Source organism: Netta rufina, assembly GCF_964035555.1.
Source record: "Netta rufina genome assembly, chromosome: 3".
NCBI lineage: Eukaryota > Metazoa > Chordata > Aves > Anseriformes > Anatidae > Netta > Netta rufina.
The window spans coordinates 13604191-13624337 of NC_140125.1; the positions used below are offsets into that span (position 1 = coordinate 13604191).

Genomic DNA, 20147 nt, shown 5'->3' on the forward strand with positions numbered 1-20147 from the left:
CTGATCTTGCTTCAGCAGAAAAAGCTATTGCTGGAGATAAGCGCAGCCTGAGCAAACCAAGTCTTTCACAGACTCTTGCTTAAAAAAACATGCTTAACGCCAGCAGATCCTCAGCGGCATTCAGTCTGTAATCCTGGCAAGGTAATGAGATTTGGAGAAGCTAAATCCTAAGATTTTTATTACACTGTGAAAGCATGTTCAACTTTAATATTGGTGAATGTGTATGAATTCAGCTTACCACTTGTTTATAGCACAGTTGATGCAAATTTTCATCTCAACTTCTACAGAATACACGCAAGTAGCAAGTCAGAAACAGCTCTGCTGTCCCAAAAATGTTGTTTGGGACCTACCTCATTCTTTTCCCAAACAGCACAAGAAGTCTTCATAGTCATACAAACTAAAAGTTGATCAAATTTCAGTTTCAGAGCATAATTTTTCACCTTCAAAAATCTACCAGCATTTCATCTCCCACATAACAGCAATAGATAATGACAACTGTCTATGGTCATTTGAATTCTCTACTTCTCTGAATTATTAAGGTTTGGACCCAGCCATTAGCAGAGAGCAGAGTTGATATACCTCAGATAAATCCTGAGTCAGTTATTTTTTCAGCATCTGCTAAGTTCTCGCACTGGCAAAGGATTAGTTCATCTGAGTCCTTTAATCAGAAAGCATTTATCTCATTGGTGAGAACGGGAAATGACATTGAAAATATTAATAGATTTCCTATTTAAGAAAATCTGTTATTAATGTTGGCCTGTTCTTTTAAAACACGCTTGTTTTATAATGGGAAACTTCATACTTCAGAGAAACGGTATGGGATCAGAGACTGCTCTTTGCCCTTCAGTTTGCAAGAAATTGTTCCAATTTCATAGCATGCTGTGGTTGTACAGTCATACTCACCAGCAGTATTCATGCATACCATTAGCTAAGTTTCATGACACCTCGGTCAGATAGATACAACTGTTTTAAAATCAGGAAAGAGAAGAGATATACAATGCTTTGGGGGAAAAAAAAATGTAAATCTTCATGTTGTCGTTGATACAAGATATTGATGGAAAAAACCTCTAATCCGTAATCCTGATGCTATTTCCTCAAGTCTTTCTGGGAAGAATCCTGCAGCATAATACCAAGCTTGATGTCAAAGTAGCACAGAAAATGCTATTTGCTTATAAAATGTGCTTGACTTCCTAGAAAACTCCAGTAACAGTAATACTATGTGGACCACCAGTAATTCCAGCACTGAAAAGAAAGAAATGTGAGAATACCCACTCTGTGAATAAGTCCAACTGTAAAAGCCAAGCGCAATAATCACGCTAATCTATCACTTGGTCACTCTCAGATATGAAACTGCAAAATATATACTGTTGCAAGGAAGTCAAATTTAATTCTTTCGTCCAGCCCTTTAAAGCTCAGAAAGGAGAGAATGGAAAAATCATGACCTCCTTAAAAATCTGTCTCTCAGAGTCTTCACGCTGACCAGGTCTATTGCTTGTGACAATACAGCACTCCAATGCACTGTTTGCTTGCAGCATTTCTGCCCTCAGCTGTGCTGTCTTCAGCATTACCTAAAGCTTTCTGTCTCTTTTGAGAATCAGAAAACATTCACGCTGCTCTCCGGTTTTCTGTATAGCATATGACTGTCAGAGAGGCATCAGCAGAGCAGCTCCAGCATTTCTGGTCCAAGCAGTCTGCTTCAGTGCCAGTCTGCTTAGCCAGAGGGCCTAAATGACAGGTATATGCGATGAGTGACAATTGCTGGGTAAAATATTCCTATTGCTATTGATTTCCAATTGTACATGGCCAACAACAAGGACTGCCAACAAATCAGAGCAGAATACCAGTGGGAAGAAAACAGTCCCAAGGGCACATCTAACACGACAAAGTCCGTAAAACAGATTTAAATACACCTTAATACCAAGCCAAAGTGAAAAACCAAACCTTTTTTTTTTTTTTTTTTTCTCCTATCAATGACAAGGTCAGATATAAATCTGTGACTTGAAAGGGAGCAACTGAAACTGAAATCACTGTAGGAACCTGATGTGGTGCGGCAGCCAAGGTGCAATGTACGGAGCAGCACTAATCCAGCAGGGCAGGAAGGATGCGAGAAGGGCAGCTCTACTGCTCACCTCCCCATCTCTCCCAGCAGATTTGTGTCCGGTTGAAATTTCATACAGAAACGCTCAGAGGGAGAACAGGATCGAAAGGACGTAAAGAAGGGGGCAGGGAGCTACAGAAGTGTTGTTTTTTTTAATAAAAAAAAAAATAGTCATCAGAGATAGGTACAGAGATACAGATGGCTAAAACCATTTTGCAAAAATCAGATGGGCTGTGATGGAAAGAAATGACTGGCAGTGATGGGTACCAAATATCACGAAGTGATAAAGGAAAATGCAGGCTAAAGTGCAACTATTTAAGGATTTCTTTTAGTCGGATTGTTAAAGAAAAGGAGCTTTCAAAGTAGAGCATTCATCACAGCGAGCACATTCATCTCCTTTTAACCAGGACATATACAGAATATATAACCAATATAAAGGAGACTTTAAATGTCACTCTAAAATCTTCACCAAAGAAGGCTTCAAACTGCAAGCTACACATCAAAAAAAACTCCCCAAATTTTGGAGCACCGGTATTACTGAATGTTTCTCACCAGATGTGTCTTTAAGTGCACTAACGGTTCAGTTTTCTTCTAAAGAATGGTAAAAGTTAATTCATATGAGCTACAAACTGAAAAAATCTCTGTTCCACCAGAAAACATACACAAGATTTGACATCCTTAATGTAAACTTAGTCTATTTATGAACCAGTCACTTAAAACTGCCCCTTTCTAGCCATATTAGGTCTTACATATACATTCTTTCTTTCCATTGCAGAAGAGTTGACTGATTAAAGTTCAGAGGTGGCAAGTAGAAAGCAAGGTTACTTATTGAAGCAGGAGGAGCAGACGCTCCCCAGAGTGTCAGTCCAAACAGAGGCACCAAGAAGAATTAGAGTGACTTTAAAGTCTGGAAAGGTATATTTTATACCGAACACTTCTTTGCTTCTGTTGAAACATATGAAATATTAATGCCAATTCACTACACATCAATGCACTTGTATACTCCCCTGTTATCAAGTGTCCAAATGAAAACTGTCTATTCAGAATACTGTTCTCCTGAATTATCAGCCAGCTTTCTTCTACAAATCCAAGAGATCTTCAAATTTTATTTATGACTGACAGTTTTTACCTTTCAGAAAAGACGTTCTCTCTGTCAAGTTTCAGAAAGGCAGCAGCGTATGTATTTTTGATGTGCTACGAAACTTGGTATTTAGAACAGATATGCTAACGATCAGGAGTATGTAAAAAGGCTATAAAACGTGACAAAGAGTTTCAAATCTGGGGGCTGGATCCAGCATGCAAGAACAACCTGTTCACCCTATAGTAGTGGTCTCCACCTCCATCCTCCCAGGAGTCCCAGGCACACATGGGAAGAGGCTGAGAGCTGGATGAACCGACCTCGCAAACCACTTGCTGCTATTTTCAGTCCTGAGGGTCCCCCAACTGCCCTGTCTCAGCCCATCATGCGACAGTGCAGCCTGCTGAAAGGTCTTCATCAGAAAATCTGTTTAACCCTAAGCTAAAGGTTATGCAAAACAACAGCTCCTTAAAAAAAAATTAAAATAAAGAAATGACTCACATGGTGATAACCCTAATTATTCCACGGTTATTTCTGTAAGTACCAGTCTCTAATACCCTTATTTGCACCAAATGTCAGGCTTACTGACAGCTCGCTACTGCCCTGTCTTCAGCCAAGGAGGTAAAAGTTACATCCATTGGTTGTTCAAAAAAACACATTCACACAACTGCTTTTCCTGGTACGTTTGAAATACGAAACCACACTGCTAAAATAGTTCTTTCTGGTTTTGTCATAGGGCTTTTTGTTACGAGAAACAACAAGGTCTCAGAAGCATCTATTCTTGCTTCATCTTCACATCCCCTTTCTCTGCACAGAGTGGAAGAATTACAAATGTACTTGCTGTTTGATGTTAGTGTAATAAGGCATTACTGGGGGAAACAGTCTCAAAACACGAGTCACTACCTACATAATTCATTTAAGAAATACAACCGTGGTTCTGAGTTTAGGTGGTATCTTTTTGTTTTGGTTTGGTTCTTTGTTTTTAAATATACATGGGTATTTTTCACACTTGCTCACTAATGTACTCACATAACCTTTTTGTCCCCCCTTTTTGATTTGTTACTAATGGAATATAATTGTTTCTCAAGATGCTGAGCAGAAAACTCCACTTTTCTTGAGGCTGGGAAAAAACTAAAAATGTACACCTTTACTGTGTTGTTGGTCACTGCAGAGACACATTGGGGGAAGGTGGAGGTGGATCATCACTTAAGAAGGGTAAGCTTTCAAAGACAGAGGAAAGAGAACTAAAAAAGTACTTTCGACTACATATACCACCTCAGCAGGATCCCAGTTTACTTGTGCTTTCATTCTGGCCTCGGTAGAGCCACACAGTTCCAGTTAAGTCATTGAGTCTGCATGGGGATACTGCACATGCCTGATACAGGTACTGCTTTGCTATAAGCTATCAAAATATTACAGAATCAAAGGAAACTTAATCAGTGTTAACTATTAATATCAAAACCCCACATTATGCTCATAGTATGGCATGCAGTACCTACAGTTATGAGATTAATTATTATGATTTGCTAACACATTGAAGAGAAAGAATATACCAAAATTTGAACATGGGAAGCCATGCCTTTAGTTGCATGGTCACACTGAATTTAAAAAGAAATGCAGGGTTCAGCACTGATAGAGCGCTCTCTCTTTCAGGCATTTAAGACCAGACTGCATAATGCAACCAGTAATAAAGATTTACTTGTAAGATAAAAATAGGTACTATATAAAATAAAGGGGAGTTTTTCCCCCCATTTGTCCTAAAATGCAAAGAACGCTTGATCACTTATGATGTGAACTTTTTTTTCTCTGCTCTTTTTCAGTTTCTACTTTGCAGATATTACCCAATTTTGTTATTTGATTAGTTAAAAAAAAAAAGAAAACAAAACAAAAAAAAAAAACCTTGCAATGCATGGAATAAAAATATAATTTTAAAATAATTGCTAGTATGGCTAATTTTATGTGAGATTTCAATGTTTTCAGATTTTCCAAGCTTGAAGTACAGAGCTGTCAGCACACACATAAGCAAAAATTGCATTAATCACACAGAATATATCTCTGCGTCCAAGGAGGGACCACAAGTTCAAGTACATTAAGGTTAAAAAAAAAAGTACTGATTTGATTTGGATGCAGTAAATTCAGCAATGTGAAATGTCTCAACGCATACTTATCTAAATCAGGTTTACATAATTTACAAAATAAAGCTTACCTGACCATTTTTTCCCAGTTCCATTTCTACTATTGCAACTGGAGTGTTTATCTGATCAATGTGTCTTGACTGTGACTTCAGATCCACTCTCCAGTTCATGTTTTTCAAGACGTTATCCCAACGGCTTTGATTTACCAGGCTCTCGTGGATCTTTACTCGGTGGTTCTTCCAAAATTTTGCGAGGACTGCAGCTTGATCAGTTGTGATGCCACCTTGCTTTTTGGTTTGGGCAGTGAGAAAAGCCTCCAGCTGATTCAAATCCATGTCTGCTGAAGCAATTGACTGCAGGGAAAAATGGAAGAGAAAAAGGGAAAAGCTTGCTCAAAAGTACTGTTTAAAACTCTAAGCTGAACAGTCCACCAAAAGGTTGTATCTTTAAGGTTTTGCAAATATCAGATTTTAGAGGGATAGTGCAAACAAAACTCAGTTATGGAAATAACCTGACAATTTCTAATACAACTCATTTTGACTACACTACTTATCTCACACTTCTGCCCCAGGACAGCTATGGTAATGCATCTCTAACAGTAGGGATGAAGCTGGGAATGCCTTTGGGAATGCAGCACAGGATAGCAAGGAAGCTTTTCACTGTCAGCTTGGCCCTTTTCCCCATTATGTCCCAGACATACCAACTGGTTTGTACTGGGTAGCTGGGTCAGGCATCCAGTACGATACTGCTGTCCTGATGGTCTGTCGTACAGGAAAGCAATTGTAAAAATGTAATTGTATCAACTGTAACTGTAAAAATCTCAAGGTGTTAAAAAATGCAGCTGCAGCTTCTTCTGAAGCATCGGTGGACTCTGCCACAGTAAATGCCGTGTGTTTTGCAAAGGGTCTGCAAGGGGTGAAGCAACAGAAACGATTCTTCCAAAACCCATTTTATTTAATAGACATCCACGTTTTCCACTGATCTTTCCAAAACCGGTAATCCTACAGCCTTAAATTTGCATCGCCTAACTGGGAACGTTCACTAAATGCATCTGAAGGGAGGAGAAGACAGGATGTGAAGGGAGGAAACTGTCACTAAGTTTCCCCGTTGTAATTTCAAGCAGATGCTTCTGTTTCATCCTCACCCAAAATGGATGCGACTCATCCATGCCACCTCCAAGAACATGGGAATGCAGAGAGCAGCAAGGCGATATAAGGCTAAAATCCTTGGGATTTGTACCCATTTTCCTTGACACTGTATTCCTACTACTGCACACCACACGTTACCAGTGCCAAACATAGAAGAAACAAAGCCCTCAGGTCTGAAATGTCCCCTGGTTTAACACCTTCACCACTTTCCGAGACAAAACGTAATACATCTGTGCCTTTTAAAACCGCTGCTCAAGAGGAGGCCTAGCGCTCATCCGCAAATGGCGCTGAGGGAAGCGGCCATCTTGCTCCCAAAGCCTCGGACTCCCTGCAGATCAATGCGAGATCTGCTGCTTCTCCCCACTGATGGTCTACATTTGTCAGCAAAGTGCAAAGCACACAGACTTAGTCACATGAAGAGTGGCCTGAAATACAACAGCAAATTAAAAAAAAACCCACACAAGAACTAGTCCTGGACAAAGAGTTTGCAGGTCGTGCAAGTGACGGAGAACAGAGGCAGGAGATTTCCTGCGTCAAAGCAAGTGAGGCCAACAACCACCTCCACAAATACACCACATCCTTCTTAACCTGAGTTTTTTCTAGAGAAAATATAAACTAAAACCAGAAAGAACTGCCCCCACCCTCCAAAAAACAACATGCAGCTTGTGATCTACAACAGAATCCAGCCTTTTATCATCCGGCGCTAAGAGCTCTCTCCTGAAACTTTTGTACTATTTTGTTTAGGAGGGGAGATCTGCCTTCCCTAAGTCTCATGATGGATTGGCTGCCATCTGTTACATGATTAAGAAAATAAATGGCAATCCATACTAGAAGTAACTGCTCTGCTGTATCAGGATTCCAGCTTAATCGGAGCTCTGGTAATTTATTTTAAGACGTGAGATGTCTAGGGTACCACTGTCTTTTTCAATTCATGGTATCTGTGCATTGATTGCTTTTCATCATGAAGATATTTACCTGGAGGCACATTCAACTCTAATTATCTTGTAAGTGAAAAAAAGCACTTTTACTTTCTGTTTTAAAAGAACTGTTTATTTAGACTCACATTCCTTTCATACACACAGGTCTTTCATGAAGAGGACCATCTTCCACAGCAGCCATATCAGTGAATTTGTGTGAGGACCTGTTCATGTGTTCTCCGACACCTACCACCTTTCACCATTTTGTGCAGGTTTACGTGAATGGAAGAAGAAACAGGGTGACCTACCAACCCCAAGCCCCATCACCTTGTGTACACAGAGTCAAGACCAAGATGAGATTTGGAGTTTCCCCTCAGTTTAGCTGTGCAAAAAATCGTTTCCTGTTTTATTCTTACACCGAAGCCAAGGACATAAAGTGCGTCCTCTGCACTTTATAAGAAGCAAAAGGTGTAATAAATTAAATGTGATTCCAGTGAAGATTCACATGTGGATCAAATAACCAGGTAACCCTTTTCTATTATTGATTTTTATAAGTTTCAAATGTTTCACATATGTAATTGGTGGTTTGGTTTTTAATCTCATCCCCTTCACAACTCTTTTTGTAAGACACAACAAGATTTCTGGCAATAATTTGCTAAGCTCATAGAAAACAAAGGTCCTTATTGTGCTTGACACATGATATAAATCTGACTTTGAAGTGTAGCTGAAAGAGGAAGCTTACAACCAAACTTGCAATTTTAAGCATGAAGAAGATAACAAATATTACTAGGGCTTCTACAGGACAATTAAGCTCGCCTGTTTGGCAAAGATCATCAGACCAGTGGTTAAGATTCTCTATGAGTTACACTTAAAACCTGTGTGAGTTCATGCAGCACAAGCACCTGATATAGCTTGCTAACAAAAGGCTATCACACAAAACAGAGGAAGGAAAACCATGTGTCACAATTAGCAACCATTTACATCTCTTTCTCTTGCAGATAAGGGTGCACATTAAGATGCAATACGCATCACTTAATATTGTGGATGTACATAACTAGAAACCAGAAGGCAACAACCATACTGAATTTTGGTGGAACAAACATTATATAGCATGTGTTTTAAAAAACACACTGATATAGTCCATCATTCATACTAGAATCTCTCTTAGCTTGTAAATAAGAATACTATCTTAAAGTTACTTTAAAAATATAAGTGAAAATAATACAAATTTTAACAGGAAGAGAATGCAAACCATCAACTTTGTGCATATAACCGCACAAAGATATTACTGAAGACATTTTCTTTGAAATTCACAAGAAAACCCATCAGCGATAAAGGTCTTCAAGCAACTAAACAACAGCAACTCATTGTAATATTCTTCATCCGAGCTTGGAAACATTTAATTCTGGCACAGGAAGCCAGATAGAAGTTAAAAAGAATGAAAGAACAGTTAAGGGCTTCACTGATCTTCCATCTCTTTTCTTGTACAGACACTTGTACAATTTAAACAAGCACAGTTGTCCTCCTATGAGTGCTCATATGAACGTTGGCTGTTCATTCTGAATTCTGGACTTCAAGCTCAAGGAAATGTCTTAATTTAAGTTGGCTAAAAATTATAGTTCTAGTTATATTCTGGACAGCATTACAATTTTTTTCCATTATTTTTAACAACGCTCCTGTGTAATAACACTCAGAATGAGAAATTACAGTGATTATTATTGCTATTTCTAAGGATTAATTGAAAAGTTAAAAAAATGAGTGGTTCTTCTATGTTTATAACTAACAGCAGATAAAATGCATCTGATTATAGGCCTCCTTCTCATGCTTTTTAAAAACTGGGAGCTTAGGATGAGTGTTGAGCACCACCATGACAGTGAGCAGCTGTAGTCCAGCTCCCACTGCAGCAACAAGATCCCACTGCCAGAATAAACAACAGATACACCTTGGTACCATTACTGAAAACTCCTCAGGACTCAGAGGTGTTGAAATCTGCTCTATCCACCCACTCCCACAGCTGAATCACTTTCAGCATTTATTCAAGAGGTATACAGACAGACCTTGAAGCGCAGGATCCACTGCAACACCGTGAGTCACTCCCTACCATCAGTGAGACATGTTAGGGTATTTCTAAGCTTTCAGATCTTGAGCTAAGTATGTGGTACGTGGAGATCCTGCCTTCTTCTCCACCTAGTCTCTTCTACACTGCTCCATAAGCATACTTTTGCAATTTAACATTGTGGCCCACTTTTTTTCTTTACAGACTATCCCAATCACATATCAAGAAGCGTTGTGTTAGAAGCGTGACACCAAGGGTAGATTTGTATTGGCTATCACAGATGATTTATTACTTCAAGACAAATCTTCAGCTATCAAAGATTCCATTTACATTACTACAACTACTCATTCAAGTGACTAAGGCACCATGAAGTCTATTTTAAAAACTAGAGCCTGTAAGAGACCTTTTTTAGACATCAAAAGCTTCCTCACATTATATGCTCTGAGATTTGTAAAAACATGCACTTTTTCCTGGGAAGCACGGCTTATGCACATCAGACAATGAGCAACCCATGACAGCTTTACTTTCCAGAGACTGGGTAGGTGTTTTTAAGCAACAAAAAACAGATGTGGTCACAGACTTTTGCTTGTATTCATCTTCAGTTGATACCCATTATCTCTTTGAATATAATTCAGCCTATAAAAACATGACTTCAAATACTATTTCCTTAATGGAACAATATTTGGTAATCTGGGGAGTTTTGTATTTGCTTAATTAGATCCATTAGACATGTGCTTTGGTACACAGAAAAGGAAAACAGACTTAAAATCATTCTCTCTTCTGAGAAATAGAGCCTGACAAGCATGCAATACTAGTGAGAATCAACAATTGGCAAAATCCACTGGGAAAAAGAACACACTTCATTTCCAGAAATAAAACATGACTTGTCAACGGTAATGCAAGAGCTCCAGGAACTGGCCATGACGGTGTACAGGCATTTTCTCATCCGTCCAAGGGAGTTAGGCAGCTTCTAGGGCCAACGATAGCTTCAGGCAGGAGGTTAAGTACGTACTAACCAGCAGCTCTCCCAAGTGCTGCTGATGTATCCAGTCCTGTAATAAAACGGCTATTCCCACAGACGTTCCCCAGAAATTAATGCAGTAGACTTTCCCACGTTTCTTAAGATGATAGAGGTTTTGGACTAGTTGGTAGGCTGTCCCTCACAAACACTGCGTGTCAGAGTCTGTGAGCTCTCCTGAGAACTGGAATTAAGACAAAATTAGATGCAACAGCCTGCATTGGAAACGGCGACCCATCTTTTGAAAAAAAAAAAAAAAAATAACAGAACTAGAGGTCTGTCCACCTCACCAAACTCATCATTCAGAAATCACAAGTGACTCTAACAATCCATTTAATCAAAGTACAAAGATTTTAATTAAAATCTTTAAGTCTTCATCCATGGGATTTCTTTCATTCAAGTTCCATACTGCACCCAGTATTACTTCAGTTTGCTTTGTATTGAGCTGTAATACAGTCAAAGTGAATATTAAACCATTTGCTTACAGAAAAGAACTGACAATCATCAGGAGCATAATGTATTTTGTTTGTACACCCACTGTTTAATTTTTTCCTAGCGGGTAACAGAACTTGTGCAACATCTCCTTCTTATTCTAACCCATAAAGCCTTTTGATTCATTGCCCAGGAGACACTAACCAAGTCAATGGATATCCAGTGGACATGTAAGTATTTTTAAGGTTGGGTTTCCCTGACTTTTATTTAGCTGTCTTGTTGGTTGGCACTCACAACACAGTAACAAGAAAATTATTAAAGTGATACTGCAGATGGGGAAAACAAGCATGTGCTTGCGATGAAGTGTCAGGCCAAGTACATCCTTCCTGCATTTCTAATCTTATTTAGCTTATTTCACACAGACTTATCAAGTGTGCACATGGAAGATAAAACCGTTCTGAATGGATCATTTGCATGCTCCCCCAGTTTCTTCTCCAAGGTTCCCACCAAGCAGAAACCCCCAAACCCAATATCTTATTTTTTGCATACAAATTCACAAACCCCAATGTTCTCTGGTAAAATTCCTTTCTCATTTGAACACGAAACTCAGTAACAATTGGATAGCATATACATAGCTATTTTTGCCTTCGCTTACAGCTAATGCCAAAGAGACCTCAGTACTGGTTTTTAAAACCTTCTGAAGTTACCACAACATTTTTTCCCCATCCTGTCCCTACCATTAGTCTGTACATCTGCTAGAACTTATTTGCAGGAGGTGTCTTTTTTTTTTTTTTTTTTTTTTTTTTTGTGGTATGAAGGTTCGTTTGATGACAAAAGGAGGATGAAACGTTGATTAAAAAAAGGCAGTCACCACACGAAGTGCAACCTGAGCCATGCTCCTGTGGTCAGAGAGAACTTCCTGCAAACCTACAGCGCTGGGCTCAAAACAGCATCCCACCCCAACCCAAAAATCATCTCTGGCAGAAGGGAAACTGAAAATCATAGGGATTGCTCGGTCTGCGCCTACTTAAAGATTCTGCCTGTGCTTACAGAACAAGAATAAAAATGAAAAAATACAACAAAACAAGCCCACCCACTAATAACATTAGTCTTATCTAGATCTCTAAATAATGCCTGCATACTCAGATTATGAACGGATTATAAAAGCTTGGATTTTAAGCAGTAAGCATAAAGAAGAAGCACCACCCCCTTCCTGAGTAATAGTTTCCAAATTACTTGCATTATTTAAAATAGAAAGAGGAAGAAATGTGTAAGAGAAAAAAAGGCAACGGAAATCACTTCTCAGAGAGCAGACAAGCACTGGACAGGTTGAAGAGAGGTAACAGGGAACTGAAAAAATAAGGAAATGTTCTACTAATAGCAGATACACATACATCTACTAGGGTCATAAAGGACAATAAAGAATATGAATCAACTGTCCATCTTGGCCTTTACTCAATTGAATTACAGTAAGCAAAAAAAAAAAAAAAAAAAAAAGTATTTTTAAATGAACTTTGCTACCATTTTTCTCCCGACTTGAGTCAAATTCTTTGCTATGGTTTGGAAAGCATTTTGCCACATGGGGCGGAGGCAGAGAAATGTCACATTTCCAGTAGTTCTTCAACACAAACTAGCCATGCTATGGACAAGTTTGACAGGTTCAGCCTTTTTCAAACAAATATGCATACACATGTGCTCCCTGAGCTATGCTTCAGCAAGGCCAAGTTGCCTTCTTTAAGAATGTATAAACCTCTGCAGGTTACATTATTCAGCACAAAACAGTCCATTCTTCAGTCCTCCTAAAAGAGCAATATTCAGAAACAAGAATGTTCAACAAATGGAAGCCATTCGATGCAGTATTGCTAAAGGAAGAGAGGGAAATAAAAGAGAAACCCAGATAGGGCAGAATAAATACCAGATGGTAAATACAAAGAAATTAATGGGCAAGAGCAAAAGGCGGAAAATAGACGGACGGACAGATAGAGAGACAGCCCCAGAGTTGGTGGCATGACCAATTCTGAAGACACCACGTGATGGACATTTTTTCTCCTCCTTTTTCCTCTTAAAATAAATGAGAACTGTGTTTATCAGGTTTCTACAATCATTCTGGGAAAATTACTTGCTGTCGTGGACTATTGCTTCATGTTTAATCTCATTTCACTTAGGAGGGTTAAAAATAGAAGTTGGATCAGCTCATATTTTGAGGGCAAACGGAAAAAAAAAAGCCATAGCCTTGCCCTGCACGCAGTAATGGGGCAGGCATTAGCAGAGCTTATCGCAGTACTTTGCAGGCAGTGTTCTCGTAAGTAAAATCAGGGTCTGGGAACGAACAGCTGGAAAGCCTGTCCCTGCCTTAGCTCCTAACCCCGCAGACACATCTCATAGCAGCAAAGCGACGAGCGCGTAGAGGAGACGAGTTCACAGACTGCACAGTTTCCAGGGAAGCAGGCAAGAGTGCTTTGCCATCTGGTCACTCGTCAGGTATTTTGACACCTCGTGTTACGTGCTGACAGGCCCGACAGGTGAGAGGTGAGCTTCCAGTCCCCGGAGAGCAGGCGGCAGGTCTTCCTCTTGGCACGTACAACATGCTCGTTCCTCCTGTCAGCTCAGAGAAATGCAAAACACGTTCCCCAAAACCAGGAGCAGCCTTTGTAGTAGTTAACAGCTGAACCTTTATGAGGGCAAGGGGGCAGCAGGTCAACCTGTGCATTGTAAGAGTCACAACTTTTCTGTACGGGTCCCACTCCCCCTGTGGTGCTGGAAAACACCACCGGAGCCTGGGAGCAAAGCGCAGGCTGGGACGCTCAGCAGAAACCTTTCCTTGCTTTCCCATAAAGATTTAAATACCATTTGCTGTAACAAAAATGCTCCTAGAACTAAATCTCATAAATGTTTTGGAAAAAAAGAAAAAAAAGTTCAAGACTAAATACTCATCTTAAAGCGTTTTCCAGTGGAATCGCATTAAATCTTTATGACTGTAACTACCCCAGAGGGAGTTCTCCACTTCAATCACATTAGGATCAAGTCATCTATCAGTAGAGCAAGCCAAGTAATCAGGTTTTCCAGCAAATCTGTAGGAACAACTCTCCTCTTCTTTGCCTCCACAGCCCGCTTGCGTTGCTCTCACGAGCTGGACACGCACGGCTGCAGTTTGCTAGGCTCGCAGACACACAGCCTGTCAAAACTTGGTGCGTAACAAAATCCAGCTTTAGGCTTCACCATCACAGGCCTCAGTGACAAAAACTTCAGCCCTAAAATGCCCCAAGGCAGCGCCATCTCTGCCATCAAAAAGCATCAGTTCACTTTTCCCATGGCTTTTCTAGCCCCATCTGACCAAAAGCCATACCCGTGTTTGATAAGCCCCTTGCCGTTTGACCACATGGGCTAGACAATTTCTCTAGCACTCACTTCCCGTTACAAGACTGATAAAAGATTTAAATGATGTGTAATGAAATGAAACGAATAATGAGCAATGAGCAACCACCACCCTCCTAGCTGCAGCCAGATCCCTCACTGTCCCTTGGTCACGCAGGAGACTCGATGCCAGGGTCACACACAGAGGCACGCATGTGGTCGCTTGTCAGGAGCCAGCAGGCACATCCAGTGACCGATGGGGGAAGAGCCTTTCTGCACCAGCTGCACGTGCCTTCTGGCTCCATACAGCTCTCAAGAGGGTTGAAAGGCAATATAACAACCCCTCGTCTCTAGGGCCCACCAGGAGAGCAAACCACAGACGTGCACTGCAAACGCTGGGGGTGCAGATGCGAAAGCAGGTGGTGTAAAAGAGGGGGGGAGATCTCAAACAACAGGGTCTAACCTCAAAGCCCAAGGATTACGGGCTCGCACATCACAGAAACCCAAAACTCAAAAACTTGAGCAAGTCCCCAACAAGAATCAGAGCTGCAGCTTGTAACCTCCATTGGAGGTCCTGCTGGGCGAAGAGCTCAACGTGAGCCGTCAACGTGGGCTTGCAGCCCAGAAAGCCAACCACATCTTGGGCTGGGCAAGGGAGGGGATTGTCCTAAATGTCCTGTTTCTTCTTCTGTAGAAAAAGGGGGTCGTACATGTTTTGTATGCTTAAAAAAGGTTTAATAAAAAACACAGAAGAAATCCTAACTGCTACAGATTTGTAAATATTTGTACCATCTTCGATAATGTAAAACCAAAGGGTATTTATATAACCAGCATGGTAGAACAGCTGATCAATTACACTCCAACCAGAACTGGCAAAAGGAGCATGAATGAATCACGCATCAGACGCGACAGTCTTGAGTCAACCAAGTCACATGCGAACGTCAGACAGCAAAAAAGTGCCTGCTGCTCCCTTAAGATGCCTGCGTGCATCTTAAGAAGATGTTTCTCCATCCTGACATGATGGTTTTTAGAGAACTGCAGAGCAGGAAAAGAAAAGACTACCCACCGGGATGAGGTAGGAATCGCTTGGCAGAGATCCAGACACATCCCGACATGAAAAAAATCTCACCTTATTTGGAAAAATAGAGAATTTCACTCAAACTATATTTGTATTGCAATTTTCACTGTTAGAAGAGAGAGAAAAAAAAAAACAATCGTTCCAGAATATATTACCATACCAAATGAGAGAACTACAGAAACGTTTCTTAAAACAACGAAAAAGAAACCCCAATTTTAAGTCCAAAAAAAAAAGTGTTTGGCCAGGCTGGGTATAATTTCACATTTGCTCTACGCAGTGTGTTTTATGATTCCTTTCACCAAGATTCGGCTGCAGTCTGTTTTTATTTACGTGAAGTCACACATCAAACAGCGTTGTTAACAGGTAAATGTGGAAGATGCCAAAGAAGGAGGAGGAAAAAAACATGTTCCGAGATCACTGTCACCTTTCCAAGCGAAACACGCTGTCCTGAAGCAGAGCTGGTAAACAGACACTGAACTCCACGGGGAGCTGAGGAGGAGGGAGGAACAGATTTGCTGTACAGCTGCAGAAGTACCCAATTTTCTAAGAGATCGAGTACTCCTAATCAAATCTTGGGCCGTCAGCTCTACGCAGGTGCTGGTGCACTGCAAACAAAGCGAAGGGCAAATCTCACTTCGTGCAAAGGGTCCGGTTTGAAAGCATTGGCTGTCTAAATGTGTAAGATGATTTGCTTTCCTTTTACGTAACTACTGGTAATCAAACAACGTGATAGAAAGCCTGCTGTCCTTAACCTTCAGGTGTTCTGAATGCGTAACAAAAGTGCCTCAGAACGCGAAACCAGTTTGGTTTTCCCAATAATGAATACTCCTAATCCTGTGCCACGGAGGTCTTGCAACTTCCAGACAGATCAGGCTTAGTCCACGTATTTATTAAATGCATTTTAGAAGTTACTGCGTAGAAGTGTCCATCATTATGGATAAATACAAAATAAAAAAAGCACAATATTAAAGGTTTTTTCCTTTGAGGACATCACTCACTTCATCTTGCCCTAAAGACACAGCACCTCTAGGGATGAATTTGAGAGCCTCCTCAGTAAGCTGTAAGCAATCCTTCTACCCAAGGAGAGCCCCCAGGGAGCTGTGCAGGTTGCTCAAGATGGAGCTCAAGTCCTTGGAGGGTCTCACCTGGCAACTTCTGCCCCATGGGGCTCAATGGCTAAAAACAAAAGACATCACATAACAATCATGGTTCCTGGTATTATTATTTTTTTATATAAACTATTGCAAATACCAACATCCTCTGAGCACACTGAAGAGTTCAAGGCTCCACCACACTCAGTCACCACACTGGGAAAAAAACTCCAAGTACAAGTTGTAAAATGGAGTAATTCCAGCAAGTCCCACAGAACTTTCACCACGATTTGAGTTACTGATATTGAAAGATTTTTTATTTTTTTAAGTTGATCTAAGCAATTGGGTACTGCACTTAACACAGTAGAAAAACTCTTACACATCACACCCATACCATGGTGACTACACATTACCAGGAATGGAAAACTTCAACTGCTTAGCAAGTAAAGAGATGATGTAAGTGTCGCCTGAATTTCTTTTAATACTGTGAACTTCTGTGGCTCAAGTCAATGCCACAGTATGGTGCTGGCTATCCAACTCAGGAACAGCTCTTTCTGCTGCTCTCTGCTTGTTCTGAACTTCCTGTGAAACATGGACGTGCATATGTTAGCAGAGATGATGGTCACTCCAAGATCAAATAGTCTCTTTCTCTAGTAAGATCAATCATTACTCACGGTTGAAAAGTATGTATATATGAAAAAAAGAAGTCTTTTCTGCTCAGCTGTGCTGCATCTTGACACTGGCAAGGTTGGAAGAAGAATTTTTCCTCCACTGCCAACTTTAGGGCACTCCTGGAGCAAGAAAATATTTATTCTCCTTCACAACAGTAGTAATAAGCACTATTTTAAAAGTATCTGATCACAAAGAATACAATTTCAGTGCAGTCTTGGGTAGAATAAAAAAGAAGGGTTTATTACTAGAAACATATCGTACTTAAAGTGGAAAGAAAGGTTAAAACTGGACTAAAAAGAGAAAATTTGAACAGTTGAACTGTGTTGGCCCAAACCTCCATCAAACCCAGGATCCTTTCTGATGCTGGGCATCTCGGAAGGAGTGTAAGGAAATGATAAGCAAGGACAATTTCCCTGGTAAGCACTCCCAGCTTCCACATATTCACAGCCTGTGGACTTTGTGAGCTACACATCATACCCAATGCTCTTGACAGAAAGCAGCTTTCCCCTCTTGATCCCACTGCTGATGGGGAGGACGCTGCTGCTTGCTCCCCGCCTGCAGCTAAGCTTTAGGCTCCAGGCAAGAAGCCAGCAGTTCCTGAAGCTTCAAAGTCAGAATGCAAAACAAATAATGCTCCTAGGTGAAGTTCTCATCACTCTGTCCAAGGTGAAATTAATGTAAATGACAAAAACAACCAAATCACTAGCTTGCTCTGGATGGTCTTCTAGTTTCTCAGTCTTTCATAGAAAACAGAGCAGGCAAGACTCACATGTAAGCACAGCCTTCACTTTTCCTTTTAGTTCTTCTTCAGGCATCAAACAGAAGGAAAATGAGAGACAACTCAAGTTCCCACCTCTTCACAGGCCGCATTTAAAGCGGAAAGACAATTAATACTAGTCCAGGAAACCACCAGAACTGAGGCAGAAGGTGGCAGTGACTTCATCATCCTCTTCAGCATTTCCCCCAAGACTTTTGGGAATAGGAAATGGAGAATGAGTGTTACTGAAATAAAGGCACGAAACCACAGCTGAAGCCTAATGGGGTCTTTTCCCCTTTTCGCATATACTCCACATGGCACGTGTTAGACAAATACTAATTAGGAATAGTGGAAGCATTTAATTTGTAGCAATGAACTTGAGAAATCAAGAGCTAACTCCACAGTTTTCAGTCAGACTAGACTCTTCTGAAGGTCAATGGAAAGACTGCAACAACCAGATGGGACTCATGAATTCCAGCACAACCAAAATACTTTATTCCCTGTGCACGTGTATGGGCCCAAGCAAGTGCACACGTGTACATATTACCACGATAAACTCACCTGTGGGGTTTCTTTCTTTCTTTTTTTTTTTTTCTTTTTTTTTTTTTTTTAAGGAAAACTGTTATTGATGACCAAACTACTACTTACTTGCAAAAATCCTACAGATATGACAAAAACTACATATTTGGATGGGAAAAGGGAAATGAACGGGACACAAAACATGCTAACCACCAGAGAACCCAGCTTTCTCACCAGTATGCTGCTCTGGAAGCCAATTGGCAGTCACCAGATTTTCAGCAGGGCATTATTAAGCTAAAACATAACGCACCGTCATCATAAGCATCAAGAGCTGGCACCTACCTGTCTGCTCTAAACATGAGACTGTGGCCACCACCTCCACAGCCGGGACAGAGCACGTGGATCTCTAGAGATAAAATCAGAAAGTACCCACACCAGAACCGAGGAAAAACCGAAAGAGGCTTGCTTCTAATTTGAGCAATACAGAGCTTACCACATCAATGACGCAAGTTTGCCTACTTCTTTTAATTTACCACTTGTCTATAGATAAGGAGATAAATAAACGATGTGATGCAAAAGGTCAAGTAAACCTTTAAACATAAAGTAAGCCCTTTTTAATTAAATGGCACGGTTACAGTATATCAGCACTTTACAGCCTCAAATGAAATGAGTCTATGACCGCTCTCATTAGAAAGTGATCTTTCATCTCTGTCTCACACCTGAGTTAGAGAAAATACTCCTGATTAAATAAACTGTATTAGAGCCCTTCTGTTTCTGCCTGCCTTCAGGAGGTGTGCTTGTTAATGCCCAGCAGCAGGAGTGCTAAAATGTTTGCAGTTTGCAGGTGCAGATGAGAATCCTCGCTCAGGCCACGTTGTTCAAAGGACAGCCCAATTGGTAGGAAACTGCTCACGCTGCAAGAATCCCTCACCTTCATATCCCGTAGCTCCCAGCAAAAACACTGCCTCCTGAACACCTCTTCAGTAATTAAAATAGTAACGAAAACAGAATACGAAAGGCTTGAACTTCATACAAACACTGAGCTCTGCAATTGGAGAAACTGAAAAAAGAATAAGAAATAAAGAAATGCAGAGTGATGAAAGCGTATTGTTCTTATTAACATACAAGCAATAAACCGCTGCTCGAGGCAGTGAAGCACGGAGCCTACAGCTACTTGAAATGTCCTTCAGCCACGTACAATCCTGCAGCTGCCTCTCCAGCCCATTCTCTTGAAGAACTTTTCCCCTCCGGTGAGTGTTATTCCAGAGCTGCCAGCCCCACCAGCCCCTACTCGAACTGACCTCATATACACGTACCGAGATCTAACATAATTAAGCATGGAAGCACTTTTACCATGAACGTTTTGAACGTTTTTATCACTACAATATAGCAGACGGTTTTTCAAGTGAACACGCAATTTTCTACCCTCCTAAGATGATGTTGAAATAAGACCAAAAAAAGGAACAATAACTGTAGGCATGTAAAGGAACAGAAAATGCACGCCCTGACACCAGACCCCACAGAGGTGGCAGCTGGGCAACGTAATAGCCGTGTTTCACTGGATTAAAAAACAACTGGGGTTGTTGTTCAGCTGTCCCAGGCAAACATCAATTTAGATAATGATCATTTTTCTCGTGCACGTCCCATTTTAACCCAGCAGACATGCCCACCCTCCCGCATAAAACTCTGCACAGAGTTATTGTTAGCATATCTCTGCCTAGCCCAATAAAATTACTCAAAATTAGCACATTGGTGGAAATGAGAGGTTTCACACCATGTAGGATGCAGATTTGG

At 40.7% G+C, this 20147-nt stretch overlaps 1 protein-coding gene across 1 annotated transcript in view; it reads right to left on the reverse strand.

The window, feature by feature from the left end:
* Positions 1 to 20147, reverse strand: part of COMMD1 (copper metabolism domain containing 1) — a 72726-nt gene that overhangs the window by 46476 nt on the left and 6103 nt on the right. Inside the window, exon 2 of the mRNA XM_084283758.1 lies at positions 5383 to 5664. Within this exon, the coding sequence (XP_084139884.1) occupies positions 5383 to 5664 (282 nt within the window). The remainder of the gene's footprint in view (positions 1 to 5382; positions 5665 to 20147) is intronic.